The following is a 25,714-nucleotide window of genomic DNA, read 5'->3' on the forward strand; positions in this document are numbered from 1 at the left end:
TGAAAAATAAATGCAAAAAAAAAAAAAAAAAAAAAGGCTGAAGGGACAGAGAAGAGAGAAGTTGCTGTAACATGTGGAAAGGGCTGCGTTCCAGGAGCTATGAACTGTAATAGAAAGCCACCTGCAGACCACAAAGGTGAGACTGTCAGAGATAAATACTCCCTAACCCTACCTATCTTCCTCAAAAATCTAGCAGAAGCCAATGGACAAGGGAGTACAGGATGCAATCCGTATGGGTCAGCGTCTGGGGCCTGAGCAGGATGGAAATAAATGGAGCCCATACAGAGAATAATGCATGGACGATATACAACCCAATAAATAGAAATTAATGTTAATTTTCACAAACAAGAAATATCATTGCTTTAGTGAGGTTGCTACCCTAGATTAAAACTTTTAAAACATTGGTTCTTGTATCCAGAAATGGAATCTAACATACTGGGTCCCATACAGCAAGCCCTCTTAATCCATTATTTATTCTATGAAGATGACAACCGTGTTCTTAGTTATCATTTTATTGGATTTTTATTCATCTATTTCTCTTAGAAAAAGAAGTCCGAATAAAAGAAGGAACTGCTCTCATATTTGAAAAGAGCCACAGGAAACAAAATTCTTTTCACTGGTATTTTCATCGCTGAAGCCTTCTATTTTAGGAAATATTATGCCTAATGACTTTTCCATCCAAGATGGGAAAACTGAGAAAGGAAAATGACATAGAATTAAAAACTTCAAATAGCGCATCTATGGCTGTAACCACACATGAAATCATTATGCTTTACCTTCATAAACGAGTCAGTTTCCTCTCTTTAGCCCAGTCTTGGACATCTGCTTCTCCAAATATTAAGTAGAAGATTACTCCTGCCAGGTTAATGACAAACAGCAAGAAGAAGACATTCTTCCACCCAAACTCAGGGTCCTGGAGACACAAAACTCCCAAGTGTAAATTATCCCCTTCATACTTTTCTATGAAACATTATATTAATAGTTCAGATGACAGCATTCACTGGTGGGTTTTCATGTCGAAATTCATTTCCTGAAAGTGGCTCGGTAGTTAAGTGGAAAGGATTTCAAAATATATTCAGAATGTTCTTAATAAAGGGAATTTTGTGATTAACCTACAGAAATGCATTTGTCACTATTGATCTAAGTGCCATATATTTTCTCTTTTGCATGAATATCGGCTACATAAGCTATGCTGAGAATACTTTCAAGATTCTTATTACGTTGTGCTGGTGTTGTGAAAGATTATGGGCTTTTGAGCTATGCATGTTTAAGTTTGAAGAATTCTGATTGTTCATGCTCATAGTGGAAAGACTTATGCTAACAGATTTTCAGCTTAATTTTTGGGAAATGAAAATAATATTTTATATTTACAACTGGTGTGAGAATCAATAGTTAAATGAGTTTACTGCATACGAAATACCTATGCATACGTCACACACTTAATGTTTACTTTCATTATCCTCTTTTTGGCATGATGATGCAAATGAAAATTTTTTAATGTATAGTTACTTACAATTTTCTAGAAATTTTGGGTTTTTCAAATCGATTAAATTTTAAAAGGAACTATTTTATCACTATTTGAAATAGATAACCAGAGAATTACTTGCCTTCAATAAAAAGCAACCATAATAAATGCAATGAAACCAAAAGACTGTTATTAAATTCTAGTGAAAAGAAAGCAATGTTCATAGCAGCCTTATTGATAATAGCCAAAAACTGGAAACAACTCAAATGTTCATAAAAGTACAATAGATAAATTGTGATGTGCCACAAAATGAATAAACTATTAAAACATCCAGCAGATGAATCTCAAACACATGATGGATGAAAGAAGCTAGGGTATGTGCTCTATGATTCCATTTCTATGAAAGGCAAGAATGGGAAAATCTAATCTATGAAAAAAGAAGTCAAGGTAAAAGTTACAACTAGAAGGGGTACTGATTGGAAAGGAGCACAAAAGAACAATCTGGGTGATGGAAATATTCTTTTCTTTTCTTTTTTTTTGAGACACAGTTTTGCTCTTGTTGTCCAGACAATAGCACAATCTCGGCTCACTGCAACCTCTGCCTCCTGTGTTCAAGCAATTCTCCTGCCTCAGCCTCCCGAGTAGCTGGGATTACAGGCATGCACCACCATGCCTGGCTATTTTTGTATTTTTAGTAGAGACAGGGTTTGTCTCTGTTGGTCAGGCTGGTCTCAAACTCCCAACCTCAGGTGATCTGCCTGCCTTGGCCTCCCAAAATGTTGAGATTACAGGTGTGAGTCACTGCACCCTGCCAGAAATATTCTTTTCTAAAAAAAACTTTTAGGTTCAGAGACACATGTGCAGGTGTGTTACACAGGTAAACTCATGTAATGGGGGTTTATTGTACAGATACTTAATCAGGCAGGTACTAAGCCTAGTTCCCAATAGTATTTTTTCTGACCCTTTTCCTTCTCCTACCCTTCACCCTCAAGTAGAATTCAGTGTCTGTTGATCCCCTCCTTGTGTCTATGAATTCTCATCCTTCAGCTTCTACTTATAAGTAAGATCATGTGGTATTTGGATTTCTGTTCCTGTGTTAGTTTGCTAAGGATAATAGGCTCCAGCTCCATCCATTTTCCTGCAAAAGATACGATTTGATTCTGCATAGTATTCCATGGTGTATGTGTACTATATTTTCTTTATCCAATCTGTCATTGATGGGTATTTAGGTTGATTCCATGTCTTTTCTATTGTGCATAGTGCTGCAAAGAACATATGTGTTCATGTGTCTTTTTGGTAGAATAATTTACATTCTTTGGGGTATATACCCAGTAATGGGATTGCTGGATGGAATGGAAGATCTGTTTTTAGCTCCTTGAGGAATCGCCACGCTGCTTTCCACAATGGTTGAATTAATTTACACTCCCACCAACAGTGTATAAGCATTCCCTTTTTTCTGTAACCTCTCCAGCATCTGTTATTTTTTGCTTTTCAATAATAGACATTCTGACTGGTGTGAGATTATCTCATTGCGGTTTTGATTTGAATTTCTCTAATGATCAGTACTATTTAGCTTTTTTCATACATTTGTTGGGTGCATATATGGCTTCTTTTTAAAAATTTTTAATTTAATTTTATTATTTTTAAATGTTATTATTTCCATAGATTTCTGGGGAACAGGTGATATTTAGTTACATGAGTAATGTCTTTAGTGGTGATTTGTGAGATTATCATTCACCCATCACCCAAGCAGTATATACTGAACCCGATTTATAGTCTTTTGTCCCTCACCTGCTTCCCACAACTTCCCCCGAGTCCCCAAAGTCCATTATGTCACTCTTGGGCCTTTGCATCCTCGTAGTTTAGCTCCCACTTATGAGTGAGAATGTATGATGTTTGGTTTTCCATTCCTGAGTTACTTCACACAGAATAATAGTCTCCAATTCCATCCAGATTGCTGTGAATGCCATTAATTCGTTCCTTTGTGAGTAGTATTCCATCATTTATATAAACACCAACGTTTCTTTATCCACCCCACCCATTGATTGATGGATGTTTGGGTTGGTTACATATTTTTGCATTTGCAGATTGTACTGCCATAAACATGTGTGTGCAAATATCTTTTTTGTATAATGACTTATTTTCTCTGGGTAGATACTTAGTAGTGGGATGGCTGAATCAAATGGTAGTTCTACTTTCAGTCATTTAAAGAATCTCTACACTGTTTTCCATGGTGGTTGTACTACTTTATGTTCCAGCCAGCAGTGTAGAAGTGTTCCCTGTTTAACACATCCATGCCAACATCTATTATTTTTTTATTTTTCGATTATGGTCAACCTTGCAGGAGTAAGGTGGTATTGTATTGTGGTTTTGATTAGCATTTCCCTCATCATTAGTGATGTTGAGCATTTTTTCATATGTTTGTTGGACATTTAGTGGGGAAAGGATGTCCTATTCAATGAATGGGGCTGGGATAATTTGCAAGCCACATATAGGAGAATGAAACTGTATTCTTATCTGTCATCTAATAAGAAAATCAACCCAAGGTGGATCAAGGACTTAAATCTAAGACCTGAAACTATAAAAATTCTAGAAAATAACATTGGAAAAACCCTTCTAGACATTGGCTTCGGCAAGGATTTCATGACCAAGAACCCAAAAGCAAATGCAATAAAAACAAAGATAAATAGCTGGGACTCAAACTAAAGAGCTTTTGCACATCAGAGGGAACAGTCATCAGAGTAAACAGACAACCCACAGAGTTGGGGAAGATCTTCACAATCAACACATCTGGCAAAGGACCAACATCCAGAACCTAAGATGAACTCAAATAAATTAGCAAGACAAAAATAAACAGTCCCATCAAAAGGTGAGCTAAGGACATGGGTAGACAATTCTCAAAAGAGGAATGTTTATGTCTTTTCTTGAAAAGAATCTGTTCATGTTCTTTGCCCACTCTTTAAAAGGTTTGTTTGTTTCTTGTAAATTTAAGTTTGTTAGAGATGCTGGATATAAATTCAAAATATTGCTGAAAATCGTTGGCATTTATGCATGTAATCATTATCCCAAGACACCTATGCAGCTGTGTGGTTTCAGTTTCAAAGATAGCAATCACTATTTAGTTTTTTGCTTGAGAATGAACCAGGCTTTAGGTCACCAAAGAAATTATTCTGTATTTATCAGGTCCATTTTCATGACAAAGTTACCCACAATTTAAATTTATTTTTCAGTCTTTGAATACATGCTATCACCTTTATAAATGGATTTAGCAGAGCATTTTTGGAGTCCTTCATGACAAGAAAATTGTACCTGAGTAAGAAGAAATCCACTGACAGTTGGTACAATGACAGGTGCCATGCCTGAAAATCCCCTTGATGCTCCCATGAGGAAACTGGAATGCCTGTGGATGACAGGAATGTTCCAATCTGGATCCAGAGATGTTTGACAGTACTTCCTTCAGCCCTGATCCATGTATGAATCTATAACTCAATTATAGTTTATAAGTCTATATAATTATAATTAGACAATTATAGCAAAAAGGACTTTCATTATATATATTCAAAGAGAGAGATGAAGACAAATCAATAGCCCTCCCTCAACATCTCTGCAAAAAATGGCCACAGGTGTATCTGTGGTCCTTCCCTATGGTTTATTCATTTCCTAAGTTTGGAGATTCTGGAAAGCTGAAAGCTAAATATTTTTAATAAAATGTGGAACTGATAGTGAAGATCAGTCCTACCTTGGAGCAATATCTAAGGCATTGACATAAATCCCTGACTGACACAATGTACTTAATCCACATGAGAGTGTCAGAAAGGCAGTTGCTGTGATATAGCTGGAACTGAGGTAGGGCAGAGACACAATGAGTACTGAAGAGGGGAGATTTCCTAGGGAATGAAGAACAAACAAATTAAACAGTGAGAAACCTTCTTTGGCTGTTGTATACTTTGCGAATTATCTGACCCTCAGTCTCTGTTCTTACCTAAAACTGTGGCAAGTTTCCTCACAGTGATGAGTCTAAAATTCTTGGTTAGGAGGAAATCTGCCAGATAGCCTCCCACCATACCCATGAAGTAGGCGACAATAAAAGGAAGGGCAGATAGGAGTCCATTCTAAAGAGAAAATATTAAGTAAATTACCATAATAAAGGCATTGAGACCACAGCTTCTACTGATAAATCACTACTAAACATACTGACATTCTGAAATCATACTTTCTTAGAAAAATCAGTAACCTCTTAAATCATACCACCAGAAAAGCTACTGGCATGAGTGTTAAATATTATTTTTGGTAATAAAAATACATTTCTCTAGATGGAATGATTTGTGAAAGCAGAGTAATTGGTAAGCCATGCAAACAGAATAAAGGGAGGGAAGAAAACATACTCACATCTCTGATGTTAACATGGTACACAGAGCTGATGTAAGTTGGTGTGTATATAGTCAATGTGTGAATTAACCACTGATGGCTGAAAGAACATAAACATATGGACCAAATGGGTAGAGATCTGAGCATAGCTTTGATGGGAAGAGGCTGCTTAGAAGACCTGACCTGAAAACAAATTTACTGGTCAGCATGATAAGATCTGAGAGATGCTCACACATGCTTAGTCACCCTTAAAAATCCAGATTTAAGGTCACAGGAAAAAATCCAAATACAAGGCCTCAGGAAATTGTTGGCATCTTTATGTGTACCTGTTGTTTCAAGGAGTATATGATGTATTCTTTTTCTGACGCGCTTATCCATGGGTGGGAAACAGGGTCATCATAAATCATAACAAACCAGATAAGGCAGCAGACACAGCCAACACCTCCTGCAAGCACAGGGTAAATCTGGTAAATGGGCTGTTTTCTGCCTTTTGGGTGGATTTCTTTCATTTTGGGATGTTTTCTGTATAAGTTCTAGGAAAAGCTCATGCTCATTATATCCCTTTTCCCTTTCTTAAACAATTCACCCATTTTACATTTCCTGTTTATTTGTGTGTGTGTAAATCACAGAGCCTAAAAGTGGCATCACATTTGATATCTCAATATTTTTAATATTAGCCATTCTGATAAATGTGTGGCGATATCTCGTGATTTTTATTTGTATTTCTTAAATAACTAAGGATGAGTTATCATTACATCTTTTCATGTGGCTGTTTTCCCTCTCTCTATCTCTTTTTGGTGAAGTGTCTTTGCCTGATTTTTATTTTTTTTTGGTGTTATGGAGCTTTGAGAATTATTTACAAATTTTGAATAAAAGTCCTTATAATATATGTGTTTTGCCAGTATTTTCTCTCTGGGATCAACTTGTCTTTTTATTATCTTAACCATGCCTTTTGATGAGGATACGTTTTTAACTTTGATGAAATCCCAATTTATCAATTTATTTTATGAATCATGCTTTTGGTGTTGTATTTAGGATATCTTTGCTTAAATAATAAAGATTATCTCCTACATTTTTTCCTAGAAGGATAATAGTTTCAAGTTTTATATTTAGGTCTGGGATTCATTTTGGTTTAGTTTTTAAATATGATACAAGGTATGGATGGAAGTTCATTTTTTTCTGCATGTGACTATCCAACTTTTGTGCATCTTCTGTTAAAGAGATTATTCTTTCTTTAGCTATTGGATCTTTCTCAAGGGTCAGTTTAGTTTACTTTATATGAAGTAAATAGAACCATGAGTCTGTGATTCTATTTTATTCTATTGATCCATTTGCTTATAACTTTACAGTATGTCTTGACATCAGGTAGTGTTAGTCCTACAACTTTGTAATTTGTTTTCAAAGATGTTTGGCTATTTTAGAATCTTTGTATTTCCATAAAAATTCAGTTTTCAGTACCCAGGCCTCACATATCTTTTGGCAGATTTTATCCCTATGTTGCATGTTTTTATGCTATTGAAAATGGTACTGTTCTCTTTAATTGACATTACCAATTATTTCAGCTTTTGCATGTTCTGAAAACATCTTTATTTTGCGTTTGTTTTTGAAACAGTTTTTTTTCACTGTGTCTACAATTCTAGGTTGACAGTTTATTGTTTGTTTTCTTGCACTATTTTAAAGATATTGTTTCACTGCTTCTCTCTTGCACTACTTCTGATAGGAATGCTGTGTTCAGCATTATCTTTGTTCCTCTCTCTACAATACATCTTTTAGCTTTGGCTACTTTAAGATTTTCTCTTTATTTCTGGTTTTGAGCCATTTGATTAGAATGTAATTTGATGTCGTTTTCTTCATGTTTCTTGTGTTTGAGGTTCATTGACTTTTTTGGATCTGTAAATTTATAGTTTTGGCCATTGATTCTTCAAATATTTTTGAAGAAATGTTGTTGTTGTTCTCCTATCCTACTCTATTTTAGGCACTCCACAACTTACTGATGTTCTCTTATTAATACTATATTTTTCTCTGTGTGGTGCACTTTGGATGATTTCTGTTGTTGTTTTTAAGTTCATTAATCTTTAATTATATCTAAACTGTCATTAACTCCATTCAGTGCATTTTTCATCTCAGATATTGTACTTTTCATCTCTGTAAGTTTTATTGGGTCTTCTTTATATTTACTATGTCTCCACTTAACTTACTTAGCATATAGATTTATGCTATAATGTAGTTATACTAACTATTTTAATGCCCTTGTTTGCTAATTCTAACATCTCTGTCAGCTCTGGGTTGGTTTTGTTCAATTCATTATTCATTATAAGTTGTATTTTTCTCCTTTTTTTCATGTCTGATAATCTGTGGTTGGAACCAAACATTATGAATCACGTCCAGTGGGGTGCCACATAGTTTTGTATTCCTGTAAATATTTTTAAGTTTTGTTTCGGGATATGATTAAATTATATAGAAATAGTTTGCCCCTTTTAGGTCTTGCCATCACCATTTGTTAGAGAGATCCACGGCAGAACTCCCTCTAAGGTTAATAATTTTGCACTACTGAAGAACAACATTTATGAGTATTCCATCCAATGACCCATGAATTAATGACTTTTTCAGTCTGTCTTAGGAAAACAGGTACTATCTCTGATTCTCTGTGAGTACAGGCACTGTCCTCAGTCTTCACCAATGATTGTTCTTATTCTATTGATTATTGAGAGAAGAATATTAAGGCTTCCATCTTTAATTGTAGATTTGTCGATTTCTCCTTACTCTTCTATCAATTTTTGCTTCATGTATTTTGAAGCTCTGTCATTAGGTGCATATACATTTCAGATTGTTATGTGTTCTTGTGAATTGGTAATATTCCTTTTCTGAAGCCATTCTTGTCTGATATTAACATATCCACCCAGTTTTCTCTTGATTAATGTTTTCATGGCACATCTTTGTTCCCTGGACTCTGTACAGTCCCAAGAACCAACAGGATTCTATCTCTGCCCTCAAAGAGCTTACTGTCCAGAAGGGGATATACACGTATAAACAAATAAATGCAAACTGCTGAGAGGTTTGAAAGTAGAATTTAAAAGCTACTAAAGTGGAAGCTATGGAGGGAGCAGTTGTTTCTTTATTTCTTTTCTTTTTTCTTTTCTTTCTTTCTTTTTTTTTTTTTTTTGAGAAGGAATCTTACTCTGTTGCCTAGGCTGGAGTGCAGTGGCTCGACCTAGGCCCACTGCAGCCTCCACCTCCTGGGTTCCAGAGATTCTCCTGCCTCAGCCTCCTGATTAGCTGGGACTACAGGCGCATGCCACCATGTCTGGCTATTTTTTTTATTTTTTAGTAGAGACGAGTTTTACCATATTGGCCAGGCTGGTCTGGAACTCCTGACCTTGTGATCTGCCCTACTTGGCTTCCCAAAGTGCTGGGATTACAGCCACTGTGCCGGGCCCTTTTCTTGATTTCTAATAATTAAATGGAAGGCTCTGGGGCAGATGCTGAGGTTGACAAAATTCATGGTGTTTCATTTTTTCTCCTCTCTAAGAAACTTGAGGTTTACTCAGGATGCCTGCTGCTGTGCTTAACCTGAGACAAAACCCCCAGCAGCACCTATAGAAGGATTTCTTCCTTCTATGTCTTAACCATTGACTTGCAAGCCTGTCCCCGACTGCCTACAATGGCAGCAGAGTATGCTTGATTACATTATGATAATAACAAATTATGGTGGGTTACTAGCACTTTATAATAGGTAGAAGAACTTACAAATTTTTTGATGGCATTGGCTAATTATTTCCTTATATTAAGATATTTTTGTTTTTCTAGGATTTATTTGTCTTGACTTATTTCCTTTTGAAAACTATACACAAATATACTTACTGAGGAAAATCTTTCTGAATATGAAAATCTGGGAACTGTGAGACAGTAGCTTACCAAAGACATAGAAGACAAAAGGCCACCCAAGGGTATCAATAATTAAGCCACTTATGAGGATAGCAGTAAAGCCTCCCAGGAATATTCCTGCAAAGAGACAGAAAGTAAGCTGTGGGACTCTAGACTTCAACCTGACAAATACATACAGATTGACAGATGACATATTATAGAACAGTGACTCTAAACCATAAGGAGATGAGCATAATTAGAATGCACAAACTTCAGATTTATGATTTAAGAACATGTTTTTCTGGCAGTTCCCTATAACATAGCAGATGACTGTCATACTTCCTTTCATGTTCTTTTAATTACACAAGTCCTATATGCTTACTGTCAAAGTAAACTGCTACAAAGAACCAAAGTTCCTTTCGTGTGCCTTCCCAGCCATTCTCACTACTCTCTAAAATTAACCATTAGTAACACTATATTATATAATATATAATTGCATACCTTTTTTCTGCGCACATAAATAATATATATCTATACATAGTCATCCTCTTGGTAAATGTATTTATGCAATATGTAGACAGAAAGCTAGATTTTTCTATAAATGTGCTAATAACTGTTATATTTTTTATAGCTTTTTAGAATGTTCTAAAATTGTAGGGCACGTTCCCTTTTTAATCACTTTTTCAAACATTTCTAGGTGATTTTTTTTTAAATTTTCCAGATGAACATTAATATTAACCTGTCAAATTCTATATATGTGTATAGGAGTTATCATTTTTAAACACACAGGATCATAATGTTTCTATTGTTTTGTGACTACTTTTTATTCAGCAATTGGTCTTGTAAGCATTTTTATGTCATTGTAGATTTTACCTAATTATTCTGAACATAGACATAATTTATTTATTTCTCCATGATAGAATATCAGAAGTGGACTTGCTAGGTCAAAGCCTAAGATCAAAGGCTATGTGCATTTAAATTTTGATAAATACTGACAAAGTACCTTACTAGAAGCTGTACCAAATTAAATTGCCTATATATATATATATATATATATATATATATACACACACACACACACACACACACACACACACACACACACATATTTTCTCATCTCCTTGACAGCATTTAATATCCTCAAAGGTCTTCTCGTTGTTGTTGTTTCTTGTTCTTTTGTTGTTTGAGACAGAGTCTTGGTCTGTCACTCAGTCTGGAGATTTATTACAATAGTGTGATCACAGTTTACTGTAATCTCAAACTCCCGGGCTCAAGCAATCCTTCCACCTCAACCTGCCAAGTAACAGAATGACAGGTACATGCCACCACACTGGCTAACTTAAATTCTTTATAGAGATGGGAATCTTGTTATGTTACCCATGCTAGCCTGGAACTCTGGGCCTTAAGTGATCTTCCATCTTGGCCTCCCAAAGCACTGGATTACAGGCATGAGCCACCATGCCCAGCCCCATCAAGTTTTTAAAAATTGCCTTTCCAGCCTGGCACAGTGGCTCACACCTGTAATCCCAGCACTTTGGGAGGCCGAGGTGGGCGGATTACGAGGTCAGGAGTTGGCCAACATGATGAAACCCCATCTCTACTAAAAATACAAAAAATTAGCTGGGCGTAGTGGCGGGTCCCTGGAATCCCAGCTACTCCGGAGGCTGAGACAGGAGAATCACTTGAACCCAGAAGGCAGAGGTTGCAGTGAGCCGAGATAATGCCACTGCACTTCAGCCCAGGCAACAGAGTGAGACCCTGTCTCAAAAAAGAAAAAAGAATGCCTTTCCAATATTAATGAAAAAGAGAGCTGGGAGGGGCGGCTGATGCCTGTAATCCTAGTGCTTTGGGAGGCAGAGGTAGGAAGATCAGTTGAAGCCTGGAGTGAGTCCAGCCTGGGCAAAGAGCAAGACCCTGTCTCTACAAAAATTAAAAAATTATCTAGGCATGGTGGTGCCTGACTGTAGTTTCAGCTACTCAGGAATCTGAAGTAGGAGAATCACTAGAGCCTAGGAGTTCAAGGCTGCAGTGAGCTGAAATCGTGCCACTGTACTCCAGGTTGGGTGGGAAAGAGAGACCTTATCTCAAAAAAAGAATGCGTAATAAAGAGCATCGCATTTTAATTTCCTTTTTCGTAGTAAAGTTGCACATTTTTTTCTATCTTTAGCTATCATTTTTATTTCTCCTGTGAAGTGTCCATAATCTTTTTGTCTTTGTTTATTTTGCTTAATTTTGTCTTAATTTACAGAATCTTTATGTATTGTGAATGATCCTCTGTCTGGTGTGCTGGCTGCAATTATCCTCCCATGTTTAACTTTTTAAATGTGTGTTGCATAATTTAGCTGTAAGTTTGTATGGAACCAGATCTGTATTTCTACTTTGTAATGACCTCTACATTTACTCTTTTATTTAGATCTTTTCCCACCCAACAATGTAAAAAAAAAAAAAAAAGTCACTTATTTACTTGTGTTGCCTCATTTAAGCACTAGTAGTTAGATTTATAATTGAGTAAATAGAAAAATTAAATAACTTGCCAAAGTTCACATTATTAACAGGGGAAGGTGGTGTTGGAAAGGAGACGGCCTGACCCCAGGCCACAGATACCTGGAGATGGAAAACAGCGTCTTTTTCTACCACTGAGTCCACCAAATTTGCATCTTTTCCCTGAACTCTTTGCCTTTGCTTTGATTATCGTGGGGGACAGGTTCCTGCACTGATCCATCCAAAACCAGGTCCCTTCTTGTCCTCTGGACCCCGTCTCCTCCACTCTACCCCAGGCTTGGACTCCTAAGAGTACGTATTCTCTCTCTGTATTTTCACTTCCCTCCTCAACTCATGAATCTTTCCCATCCACATGCAAATATAGCTTCCTGTGACCCATGCCAAAAACAAAACAAAAGAAACAAACATTTCTACCTCTTCAGAACCCCCTCTGCATACTTATTCATTTCTCTGCTTCTCTTCAAGGCAAAACTTCTCAAAAGGCTGTGCTAACTGCCTCCATTCTCTTTCTTCTTTTTTCCTTGGCATCTGTCACACACACCTTCCTTGTTTTCCCATTGCTTCATTGGAAGCTTCTCAGAACATTTGCTGGCTTGTCATTCTCTTCTATCCGAGGCCTGAATACTGGAAGGCCTCATGGCTATTCCCTTGGTTTTCTTCTCTTCATCTATGCTCTTTCTCTACGTGGTCTTGTGTAGAACAAGGGCTTTAAATACTATTTCTGTTGAAATACTGAGGAATTTTGAGTATGTCCTGTTTTTTCTCATGTTGCTACCAAATTCTAAACTATAAAGTAATCTCCATTCAGATGCCTAATAGTTCATGGCTAATACTTGATTTACACTGGCTTATTTAATGCTTAAATACACACACACACAAATACATATACATACATTCACATCTATTATAAGTTGCTATCACATGTATCAACCTGTGTGTGAGTGCTGCATCATATATATGTTCATATCTAAAGTATAGTTGTTTTGTTTTTATGTTTTGGGCTTTATTAAAGTTATATCATCCTGGATGTCCTTTTCTTTTCTTTTTTTTTGAGACAGAGTCTTGCTCTGTCACCCAGACTGGAGTGCAGTGGTGTGATCTTGGCTCACTGCAACCTTCCGCCTTCCAGGTTCAAACGATTCTCCTGCCTCAGCCTCCTTAGTAGCTGGATTACAGGCACGTGCCACCACACTTGGCTTATTTTTGTGTTTTTAGTAGAGATGGGCTTCCACAATGTTGGTCAAGCTGGTCTTGATCTCCGGACCTCATGATCCGCCTACCTTGGCCTCCCAAAGTGCTGGGATTACAGGTGTGAGCCACCACAACCAGCCTGGATGTCCTTTTCTAAGACATTGTAATGTGTTTGCTGTAGTATATGAGAATATTCATTTCTACCGTAGAAAATAAATAAATTCACCTTATAATACATTAGTCAAATGTCATGAGATGTGTTGGGTTTGGATTAAAACAAAGTTGTGAGATATTGATAGGCAGGATTTATAAGCTGTGTAAATTCAAGATAAGTAATTTACTAAGAATATCATGTTTGTCTTTGAACATAGGTAAAAAAGGATACAAAGACTAAGAGACAAATAATATTAGGTAATGATTTTAAACATGAGTTTCTGAACATTCATGAAGGTTTAGAGGCAGTCAATCAGGGGAGCACTGAAGTTCATGAAATTCCAATGTGACCAACTCTTTCCAACTCTGTGTTCAGTGACTTGACTGAATCTTGAAATCAGCCATGGTGGGAATGTTTAGAGCACAGAAACTGATAAATACTATAAATGAGCTTATTTTTCCCCCTAAAAAGCCTGTTTAACAGCACATCACTGCTGACTTAATATTTGTCTGGGCCTAATTCAGCACCCACTGGAAATACCCATCCTGTCCCCATGTGCTCAAGAAACACAAAATAATGGCAGTTAGCAGGTTCTTTAGAGAATGGAGCGGTGACCAGCAGTACCCATTCTTGTTTCTTTGCCATACAGCAAGTGCGTGTCGTTGGCCCAGATGCCTTCCCTGTGGACATTCCTGTTTGAACCTTAATTCTGGTTCTCAGAACCACACCATCAGTGGTAAGCGTGGTACAGCAGAAAGACAGAGAAAGAATGTTTGTACACTTGAACATTCTGTATACTTCATTCAGGTCGTGGGTTCCTTCTACCTGCATATACTCCATCTTACATGAGTTAACTTACCCCATTTCCACTTCTCCCCTTTACTTTTTACTCTGTGTTTTAAATTCATGTAACTGTGCAATTACAGCACTTAATTTGGTCTGTGATCCTATTGTTCCATGACCTCTGGATAGCTTGACTGGTAGCATACCTAGGCTACCAAGGTATGAATGCATTTTTGTCCAAGATAGACATGCTTTATTCATATAACATTTGTATTTCTAAGATTAATCTATGTTGTTTCATGTAGCTATGGTTTCTTCATTTTCACTGCTGTATGATATTATATTGTTTTTAGATTAAAGGTGTTTGGATTAATTTTTCCCATCACCTATTAAACCTGCTTCAAATATTAAATACCAGTTCTGTTTGGTCTGCTTGGTCTCTTAAGTTACTAAGCTCCATAACTGGCTGCAAAGTTTCCTATCTATAATAGGTGTACCTTTTTAGGTTCCCTTAGAAGAAGATACAGTACACTGTGCCCTAGAGGCTGGCAGTACTTGAGCCCTTCCACTAAAGGTAGGTGCCTTCTGGGGTAGTCCTACTCCAACCTTATGAGCTGAGCAATCCCATCCACCAGTACAACCTGCAGAGGAGCCCCAGCATCATCAAAAATGGCAATTTCTATAAGACCTACTGAGGAAAGCAGGCAGGTTCAGCTCACTCCACCTGATGATGGGATTCTCCAGTAGCTTTTTGTTGGGTGCCTTCAGACAGCCAAGGGGTCTGTGCTCTCTAAACCAGGTTTGGAGGCCAGAAATGATCGCCTGCCTGGAGCCTCTGAAATAGTCCATCAACACCAAAGATGAGAAAAATACTGGAACTTGCACCCTTGTAGGGTACTGAGATTCCTCTAGATATTGTCATTTGACCAATTCTGGCTGTTCAGTCTCTATATACTCAGAAGTGAGAGGAAAGGGAGTTGCCACTTTCTATAAGGTCACTGTCTTCAGTCCAAGTTTTTAAACTTTTCTTTCATACTTTCCGTCTCCCGATTTTCTTGTGCTGTATTCTGAGATAATCCCTCAATGTAATAAACAAAATGAATTTTCTTAGTCCAAATTGCAAATGGCAAAGACTAATCCTTCAGGGTTGCGAGGCCTTTAGAGTGTGCTGTCGGTCACGGTGTGGGTGTGGCTTATTTTCTGGACTTGAATGGTCCCTGCCTTCTTGGTCTCATTAATTACTTGGAGAGCTACCCTTTTTTTCCTCATCCAGCACTCACTTTAGCAATCTCCTGTTTCTTAACCTTACACTGTCCATTTTCCACACTTCTCCAGTATAACTTAGGCTTTTTCATCCAGAATATTCATGCAGAGCACACTGTCCAGGCAGATCATTATCAGAAAGAAGTTCTCAGGACAATTTAGAGCAAATCCAAAGAAGATTAAGTTGAATCTTTACCTTCCATTGCAAAATAGTATAAACTCCCATAAGTCAGGATTGACACATGAAGATAAAACGATACAAGCTGAAGAAAAAAACATGGATGGAGTTTTTTTTTTAATAACCTTTCCATTTATAACTCAAAATCCAGATGCCATAAAAATGATCAATTTGACCACATAAAAGTATTTATTAAATGCTCCAAGTCATAGACTAGGCAAAGTCATGCCACAAATGACAACCGAGGGAAAATAACTGAAAGTCATATTATAGGCAAAGGGCTAGTCTTTTTAACTTAAAAATACTTCACTGACATTGAGCAGTTGAAGAATCATGCAATGAAAAGTTGTAAAGGACCCAGTGGGAGAATGTTTGATTATAGTGTACCCATTTGCATTACATGTCCTTACCTGATAAGGCAATGCTGTAGAGTCTGTTTTGTTCATGCGGAAGGCCCCATTTTCCCCAAATTGCAAACTGACCCCCAAATATTGAGCCCTGAAATTAAAATGATTAGAGTTCTTAATGTGTGGTGCCATGTAGAAATTCATATCCAGCTCAGATTTATAAAATATTGGGTACCTGGCTTACGCCCTGGACTATTCGAATTGCAATGAGGAAAGCTACTCCAAAGTCAGCTGCTGGAGGCATGCACAGAATGAGAAATGAATTTGCAAACAAAGAAATGCCAACCACTCGCTTTGTTCCTACTCTTCCAGCCAGGTATCCACTGAGAGCCATTGTCGGTATGGCACCATAGCTGATAGCACCAAAGATGATGCCTTGGATTTGAGGACCCCAGTCATACACAGGAGCCTTAGAGAAACAGAGAATGTTGTCATAAACCTTATACAGAAAGATTCTTACATACCCTAAGAAGCTTCTTTAGACCTTTTACTTGCTTTTAAATCACTATTTTCTCCATTAAGGTGTTTTTTGTTTGTTTGTTTGTTTGTTTGGGTTTTTTTTTTTTATACAGAGCTTCTCTCTTGTTGCCAAGGCTGGAGTGCAATGGCACAATCCTGGTTCACTGCAACCTCTGCCTCCCAGGTTCAGGCAATTCTCCTGCCTCAGCCTCCAGAATAGCTGGGATTATAGGTTCCCGCCACCACACCTGGATAATTTTTTTGTATTTTTGGTAGAGACTGGGTTTCACCATGTTGGCCAGGCTGGTCTTGAACTCCTGACCTCAGGTGATCCACCCGCCTCGGCTTCTCAAAGTGCTGGGATTACAGGCATGAGCTACCATGCTTGGCCTCTATTAAAGTTTTTAAAGACGCATACTCTAGAAAAATAAATTTCCAAACAAACGACAAAAAGAAAAGCACAGATTTATGTCTTGTGTTGCTTACCTTTGCAGGAAGACTCTTCGGGGATTTATTTAGGCCACCAAATGAGTCAACAGGCAGCCCCTCAGGGGAGCCATTGAGCTGAGATTGAGGGCTTGTGCTGTTGACCATGGCTACCATGGTGATGCTCATAATGACATTTTGTGCCATCATTATAAAGTTGCAGAAATGTAAGATGATGGCTATTCCAAAGCGAGTAGAACATACAATAGGAACTGGAAATATTATGACATCATATTAGTACTTTTTAAAATGGAGCTAACATTAGTTTTTCACAAGATATAATTTTAAAAGTACCTGATCACCTAACAATTTAAATCAGTACTTAAATGACACTTCTATTGGCTTTAGGAAAGGAAGATACAAAAGAAGGAGATCACTGAATTGAGTCAAAGGATGTTTTATACCATAGCTTTATAGAGCCCGACTTGGTCTTGGTCATTCTGTTCATCCCAGAATTTTGTCTCTCTCATTCCTAGGTCATTATGTTCTACAGTTGATGAAATTACTCACAAGTAAATATGTATACATATGTGTGTGTGTACATATATGTAACACACATATATTAAAAGAAAATATGTACATATACATATGTGCACATATTTAATTGCTATGTATAATTTATATAACATATAATTTGTGTGTATAATTATATATAAATATATAGCATATAATTTATATATGACATGTCTATTCATAATGCACTATATGTTATGTATTCATTTAAATTTTGAGATTAAACTCTTAGGAAGATCCTCTCATTAGAGAAATTGACACCCACAGACCATGAAAAAATAAAGTGAAAAATGGTGGCAAAAGAAATGAGCAAGCATTCAAATAATCTGTATTTGTACATCCAGGAGAGATGGCAATTTAAATGCAGAAATCTCATTCTCCTTCTTCCAGATCTTAGCTAAACTGTCCAAAAAATGTAAAACATAGAGCAATCTGCATTTGTGATTGAAATTAAAGAACTCTTCAGAAGTTAAAATCTGGGAAAAAATCAGTTAGATGTGATTGAATGGTACAAAAGCTTCAAAGGTGTGGTTTCTACTCAGCTTCTTAAAAAGTCTTAAGCATTATATTAAGTGAGTAGAAGGTATCTTGGCAGAACACAGCTAACAGTCTAATTTGAAGAGCAAATAACATGTGTGAAGCAAGAAGCTGTATTTATCTGGCCTCAGATTTTTTACACAAGGACTTCAGGCAGAGTAGCTCTTTGGAACTCTCCTCACCCTTTCATTTTTTTCTGCATGGGAAGAAAATGGACTTAGACCAATGAGACTGGGTAGATAAATCTAGGATGTATAGCTCTGAATCTTCCCCAGCCTGCCTGGATGCTGTCGACTCTCCTGCCATGCAGTTACTTTAGCAGAGCAAGCTTGGACTTGTCCAGTTCACCCTATGCCTGGGGCGATAAATCTATTCAATGTAAGGGAAATAGCAGGGAGCTGGATTGACCACTCTTCTAGGCCATGTCCTCTAGTCCAGATTTTACATCTTCACTCAATTATTGAAGAAAACACTTATCAATCACCTCCAATATCGGGCCTTTGAAGTGTAGCAGCAAACATAGCAGACAAATAGGCCTGTGTTTGGGAACCTGACATTCCAGAGAGAAGCACAAAATATGCAACACAAACACTAAATCAAACAATGTATTAGAAGGTGATAAATGCTGTAGAGAAAATAAAGCGAGAAAGAGGGAAGTCGTAATGACATTTCAGAGAGGTGGTCATGCAGCCATCTGGAGAAAGAACTCACAAAGTTGAGGGAACAGCCCAGAGGCTGGTTGGAGAGTGCCTGGTATGTTCAAAGAATCAAAGGCGACTATGATAGAATGGAGTAAGCCAGGGGTACAAGAAGAGATGTCAGGAAAGCTAGATCACGGGGACTGAATTGTTCAAGACACATGGGCCATTGCAGATATTTTGGCTTTTACGCTGAGTGGGACGGGGGCCACTGGAAGGTTGTCAGCAGGAGTGAGACCTGATATGACTTACATTTTGAAAGGATCTTGTTGGCTGCAGAAATAAGAACAAAACAATAGGGAGGAAGTGTAGGTAGGAAGCTATTGTAATCATTCAGAAGAGAAGTGAAGCTATCCAGGATTAGGGTCATAGCGGTAGCTAATATGTGGTCAGACCTCAAATAAATCCTAGCATGGAAAAACCACCAAGTATGAGTTTCAGTTTTACAGGTGGATGGAAGACAAGGAGAAGGGGAATTGGAGAGGTTTTTGTTCTAAACGACAAGAAGAATGAAGTTGTACTTTCCCAGGAAGAAAGCTCTTTGGAAGGAGCAGGTTTGGGAGGTTGGATGGTTAAGAACTGGTTATTGCATGTGTTAGAACAGTGATGCCTCTTAGGCACCAAAGAGAAGGTGTTGAGCTTATTGGATATACAATTCTTAAGTTTAGAAGAAAGGTAGGAGTTGAGGCATAACATGTAGAGTTAATAACCTATAGAGGATACTTAAAGCCATAAAAATTGGGAAATGAAAATAAATAGAGAAGAAAACCAAAGACTAACTCTGAGGCTCTCCAGTGTTTGGAGGTTGGATAGATGGGGGAGAGCAAGCCTGAAAATAGACAGGAGAACCAAAGACTAACACTGGGGCTCCCCAGTGTTTGGAGGTTGGATAGATGGGGGAGAGCAAGCCTGGACTTTCCTTTGTTTGAAGGAAAATGAAAAGGGATTGGTGGTGGAGTAAGAAGAAAACCAGGAGGATGCAGTGTCCTGGAAGCCAAGGGGCCAAGAGTTTCAGGGAAGAGGGAGTCAGTAGGTGCCTCAGATATTCCTGTTAGGTCACGTAAGATGGTGCCTGTCAAATCCGCACAATAACACTATGAGGCAGCTATTACTACTATTTTACAGATGAAGAAACACAGGTACAGAGACCAGCTCATAATGTAGCTCGGGTGTCTGTGCTTTTAACCACTGTACCACATATATATGGTGGCTTCTGTTTTGTCCAAGATGATTCCATGAGAATACTTTTGCTATTAATACAACCCAAGTGCACTCAGCTGTAGGATTTATGTGGCTCTGTGATGTGAGATAAAGAGGTTCCTTGAGATTAACAAAGGAGGATTCCTCTTACGGCTATGCTATCTTCTGTTGACGAAGTACAAGTCTTTGTAGTGAATAAACTCAAATATACTATCTTTGTAAGGTTTTTTTTAAAAAAATCTGATTTAGCACTGGTGGTGACTTCCTCTGTCAATCAAATTGACTAATAATTTGTGAGTTCTTGTGGCCTCTGATTTTCCCAAGTTCCTTTGGAATCCTAGGTACCAGAGGCTACCAAAAAGGGTATCAGCAAACCAACAGACTAATGGCTTACAAATGAGGAGGTTGAACACTTGCCTCATGAAAGTGCTGAAAGATTAACTAGAGAGTATATTTTAAAGGCTTAGCCTGGTGCTTGCCAGATACTAAGTGTTTTCTGCAGGCAACTATTTGTGTCCTCAGAAGTTACTTGTGTCCTGTGTTCATTCTGAATGAACTGTACCAGTTATGCCTACTCTAATAGATTGGTGCCAGTGGTGTGCTGTCTGTTAAATTTTTTGTGGTCACCCCTAGCTATACAAGAATGTGTGGGTCTGTATGCATGTGAGAAAGTGTAAATTAAGAAGCATCTAAGGGTATTCTATTTAACTACCGGAAGAGGGCACTGACACCATGAAATCATAGATTTTTGAACCTGAGAGGTTATATTAATGAATTCAATACTACTGTACTCAGAATCCAGGAAGCTTGTTTCTTAACTTGATGTGCCAGACAGACCTTAATGTGGCCCCAGTGATTACTATCTCATGGTATTTTCACCTTTATATAATTCCCTTTGCTGGTATGGAGCCAGGACGTTTCACTTGCTTGTATCCAATAGAATATGGCAAAGGTGACAAGATGTCACTCCCATGATTACATGATGTTATATAAGACTCCATCTTAGCAGACTAAAGATAAACACTCTTCATGTGGGCTTAATGAAGTAAGCAGAAAGTTGGAGAGGTAAGGAACCATGAACATCCTCTAGGACCTGAGAATGGCCTTCAGCCAACAGCGAGAGCCCTCAGTCAAACAGCTATAAGAAAATGAATTTTTCTAAAAACCCGAATAAGCCTGAAAGTAGGCTCTTCCCTAGTTTACCCTTCAGATAAGAACACAACCTGAGGCAGGGTGCCTTGGCTCATGCCTGTAATCCTAACACTTTGGGAGGCTGAGGCAGGTGGATTGCCTGAGGTCAGGAGTTTCAGAGCAGCCTGGCCAACACAGTGAAACCCTGTCTCTACTAAAAACACAAGAAAAGGCTGGGCGCAGTGGCTCACGCCTGTAATTCCAGCACTTTGGGAGGCTGAGGTGGGTGGATCACAAGGTCAAGAGATTGAGACCATCCTGGTCAACATGGTGAAACTCCGTCTCTACTGAAAATACAAAAATTAGTTGGGCATGGTGGTGCATGCCTGTAGTCCCAGCTACTCAGGAGGCTGAGGCAGGAGAATTGCGTGAACCCAGGAGGTACAGGTTGCGGTGAGCCGAGATCGCGCCACTGCACTCCAGCCTGGGTAACAAGAGTGAAACTCCGTCTCAAAAAAAAAAAAAAAAAAACACCAAACACACACACACACACACACACACACACAGAAATTAGCCGGGTGTGGTGGTGCATGCCTGTAATTCCAGCTACTAGGGAGGCTAAGGCAGGAGAATCACTTGAACCCAGGAGGCAGAGGTTCCAGTAAGCCGAGATTCCGCCACTGCACTCCAGCCTGGGCAATAAGAGCAGACTCCATCTCAAAAATAAATAAATAAATAAATAAAAACTAATAAAAGAATGCAACTTGATCAACCACCCAATTGTAGCCTTGTGAGACCCAGAGAAGTAGAACCAGTTAAGCCAAGCTGTCCCCGGAGCTCTGAGCCACAGAAATTGTAAGATAATAAATGTGTGTTGTTTCAGGCTACTATGTTTATGGTAATATGCATGCAGAAATAGAAAATGAATACAGTTGGCAAAAAGTAATAAAGGCTAGTTGGATGACTATACAAGAATTTGGAGGGAGTAAGTATTGAAAAATACTTGCATTACAAAATTTATCATGAGAGTAAAGATAAGACATTATTGTATTGAAGAATAAGAATACTCAGAAAAATCTAAGGAACAATGGAAAAACATCCAAAAGAATCATGCAATGTGTAAAGGATGTGGCAATTAATGGGAGAAAACTAGATGACCTAATTAGTACTGCTAAGATAATTGGTGACATAAATGGAAAATACAGTTGGAGCAATATCATGTTTTAAATTAAAATAAAGCATAGATATAATGCAATAATACTGCATTTTGTCAAATTTAAGTCACCATTGATACATCTATTTTTGTTCCACTAAAAATCAATTGATCAACTGATTAACAGATCAAACTGAATAGGTCTGAAACTAAACTCTTGAGCTCTGCCACCTCAAAACTTCTGCCCAGAGTCTTTCCTGGTTCAGTTGATGGAAATCTCATTCTTCCAAACACTTTGCAATTTTTGATCTGGAATGCACCGTTGTCTTCATATTCAAAATGTGTGTAGAATCCAACAACTTCTCACAAGGGCCACGGTTACTTTTTGGCTTAGAGCTGATTCCATGTGGTTCTGGCTACCAATATCTCCTGCCTGAATTTCTGCAGGAACCTTTAGTTTTGGTTCCTTCCATCTAATCTATTCCAATACAGCAGTTGGAGTATTCTCATCATACCACAAATAAAATCACCTCTTCTGCTCAAAATCCTCCATGTGGTTTTATTTTTGTTTGGATTAAAAACTAAGGTCTCTGTAGTGGCCAAAGGAAATGAAATGTGTAAACTCTTTACTTTGCAATTTGCGTTTCTTGGGGGTAAACTCTGAAGAAATAATTCCAAATGTGGACTAGTGTTACGTTAAATAGTGTTCACTTATCAACTTATAGATTGTATAATAACTGACATACATAGTTTATATACATCACATAACCAACTAACATATATAGTCCATATATAGATATAATAACCAAGTAACAAAACAAAACCTCACAAATTAAATATCCAGCCACAAGAAGATTTTTCAGCTAAATAATACTTCATCTGTTGGATGTGTTGGAATCTATTGGTTATGTTGGAATATAATATGTGTCCTTTAAGAATCTATATTGTTTTATAAGATTCACAAAGAGATTCACACTTTGTGAATCTTATAAAGCAATATGGAAAAGTAAATGCTGTCAAGTTAAGAAATATACAACACAATATATAAAGTGTAGAACTATGCAAAATATGCATATGAAATAAAGGCAATAAAATTAAATTACAGTAGTTGAATAAAGCTTATTAAAATCTTTTTATTTCTTGTTTTTTGAAGTATCTATAATTAGTTGTTCTTCTTTAAGTTAAGCAATACAAATGTTTCAAATATTACATGCAATAACAAGCAAGACACACAATACTATGTGTAGACAATTCAGTAGCAACTATCAAGAATGTAAATGCATATAGATAAAGATTGAAAGGTAACTGTCAAAACCAAAACACTTCTTTTTAGTAATATTTATTTCCTTCATATTTTTAAAATATATTAATTTCACTGGATTTATAAAAAGAATTAAACAACTTAAAAGTTACAAATTCATTTTTTATAGTAATATGTTGACAAAAAGAACTCACTGTAAAATCCTAAAACCAAGCAGTTGAGGTTGAATTTACCTTTCCTGGGTATGAGTCCCTTATCCACTTGCTTATCTTGGGCGTACTTCCTCTCCCTTGCTATGGGGCCCAACTCTGTCTTGGTGGCCATTGTGTTTCTCCTCTCTTGGTGAATGGTTTTCACCTATCAGAGGAATACATAATTCACACACATCAGTTGAGAGAAAAGGACTCCCCTTTAAAATATTTAAACAGGGGCATCAAGAAAACAAAAGCTGTTCCATTCTGTCTGGTTGGGGACAGGGAGGGCCATTATTCCCTCTTGGCTCAACACAACAGGCATACTGCACCTAGGGTTTGAAATTGTTTATTTTATTAGGATCTAGAGTGCTGTCAGTATGCCAGCTTATGAGCACTGGCTTTGGAGTTAAGCATTCCCAAGTTCAAATCCAGGTTCATGATTTACTATGCCAAGTGGCACTAGGAGCACATTTGTGTGTTTCAATTTCCTCATCTGTTGTTAATAACAACAATAACATCTTTGTCAAAAAGCTGCTTTAGGCTTAAACAGATTGCACATGCCTAGAACATTGGCAGACACCCACAGTTGATTGTCATCATCACTGGAGCTACCACAATAGTGGGTGACCTCAGAGCTATGCTCCTTTGGAATCCTCTACCTGTACCTGAGAACCTGGCTTCTACTGCCCTTGACAACTCCCACACTGCTTCCTAATTTGACTCACTGCGAGTATCGCTGATAATGTGTGTCACTCATAATTGGGAACCAAATTTGCATAATGAGAAGATAACGTTCAAATCTCATATTATTATTGTCCATAGGTTGGTGGTGTGTCTACAGATTTCTTGAAATAACATGGAGGTTGCAACCTTTTTGCATATAAGAGAACTAAAAAGAACCATTACTACATTACAATACTAGGATCTTTAATGGAGATTTTTATGTGTTACTATATGTAGAACTGTCATATTTGTGCTATGTTTAATGCTCATATTATTAAATTTATGAGTCTCTTAAAGAAAAAATGTCAAAATGTATAACTGCTTCTAACACTAATAAACCAAACTTTTCGGCTTAATAAATCCTCTTAAACATCTAAACACATCTCACGCCAGTTAGAATGGTGATCATAAAAAAAAAATCTGGAGACAACAGATGCTGAAGAGGATATGAGAAACAGAAATGCTTTTACACTGTTGGTGGGAGTGTAAATTAGTTCAGCCATTGTGGAAGACAGGGTGGTGATTCCTCAAGGATCTAGAAATAGAAATACCATTTGACCCAGCAATCTCATCACTGGGTATATACCCAAAGGATTATAATTCATTCTCTTATAAAGACACATGCACACATATGTTCATTGTGGCATTGTTTATGATAGGAAAGACTTGGAACCAACCCAAATGCCCATCAGTGATAGACTGGATAAAGAAAATGTGGCACATATACACCATGGAATACTAAGATGCCATAAGAAAGGATGAGTTCATGTCTTTGCAGAGGCGTGAATAAAGCTGGAAACCATCATTCTCAGCAAACTGACACAAGAACAGAAAGCCAAACACTGCGTGTTCTCACTCATAAGTGAGTGTTGAACAATGAGAACTCATGGACACAGGGAAGGGAACATCACACACCAGGGCCTGTTTGAGGGGGTGGGGGCGTTAGGGGAGGAATAGAAGGCGGTGGGGGGATTGGGGAGAGAGAGCATTAGGAGAAATACCTAATGTAGGTTACAGAGCGATGGATGCAGCAAACCACCATGGCATATGTATACCTATGTAACAATCCTGTTCGATCTGCACATGTATCCCAGAACTTAAAGTATAATAATAATTAAAAAAACCCTAAACACTAGTACTTAGCCAGAGCTGGCCTGATATCATTGTTGCAAACTAAGGAATAA

At 37.6% G+C, this 25,714-nt stretch overlaps 1 protein-coding gene across 2 annotated transcripts in view; it reads right to left on the bottom strand.

The window, feature by feature from the left end:
* Positions 1-252: 252 nt before the first annotated feature.
* The window catches only part of SLC17A3 (solute carrier family 17 member 3), a 40,130-nt gene continuing 14,668 nt past the window's right edge, over positions 253-25,714 (bottom strand). The window contains exons 2-13 of one of the 2 annotated variants that reach the window (XM_003927285.3): positions 23,847-23,970; positions 17,121-17,332; positions 16,351-16,584; positions 16,179-16,266; positions 9,749-9,835; positions 6,160-6,278; positions 5,855-6,016; positions 5,448-5,577; positions 5,205-5,352; positions 4,775-4,865; positions 777-913; positions 253-692 (exon numbers count right to left, since the gene is read on the bottom strand). In XM_003927285.3, the coding sequence (XP_003927334.1) occupies positions 779-913; positions 4,775-4,865; positions 5,205-5,352; positions 5,448-5,577; positions 5,855-6,016; positions 6,160-6,278; positions 9,749-9,835; positions 16,179-16,266; positions 16,351-16,584; positions 17,121-17,332; positions 23,847-23,937 (1,497 nt within the window). In that variant the 5' untranslated portion in view covers positions 23,938-23,970 and the 3' untranslated portion in view covers positions 253-692; positions 777-778. The remainder of the gene's footprint in view (positions 693-776; positions 914-4,774; positions 4,866-5,204; positions 5,353-5,447; positions 5,578-5,854; positions 6,017-6,159; positions 6,279-9,748; positions 9,836-16,178; positions 16,267-16,350; positions 16,585-17,120; positions 17,333-23,846; positions 23,971-25,714) is intronic. The other variant, XM_010337995.3, reaches the window with a different exon arrangement.

The sequence above is a fragment of the Saimiri boliviensis genome, chromosome 4 (assembly GCF_048565385.1).
Source record: "Saimiri boliviensis isolate mSaiBol1 chromosome 4, mSaiBol1.pri, whole genome shotgun sequence".
NCBI lineage: Eukaryota > Metazoa > Chordata > Mammalia > Primates > Cebidae > Saimiri > Saimiri boliviensis.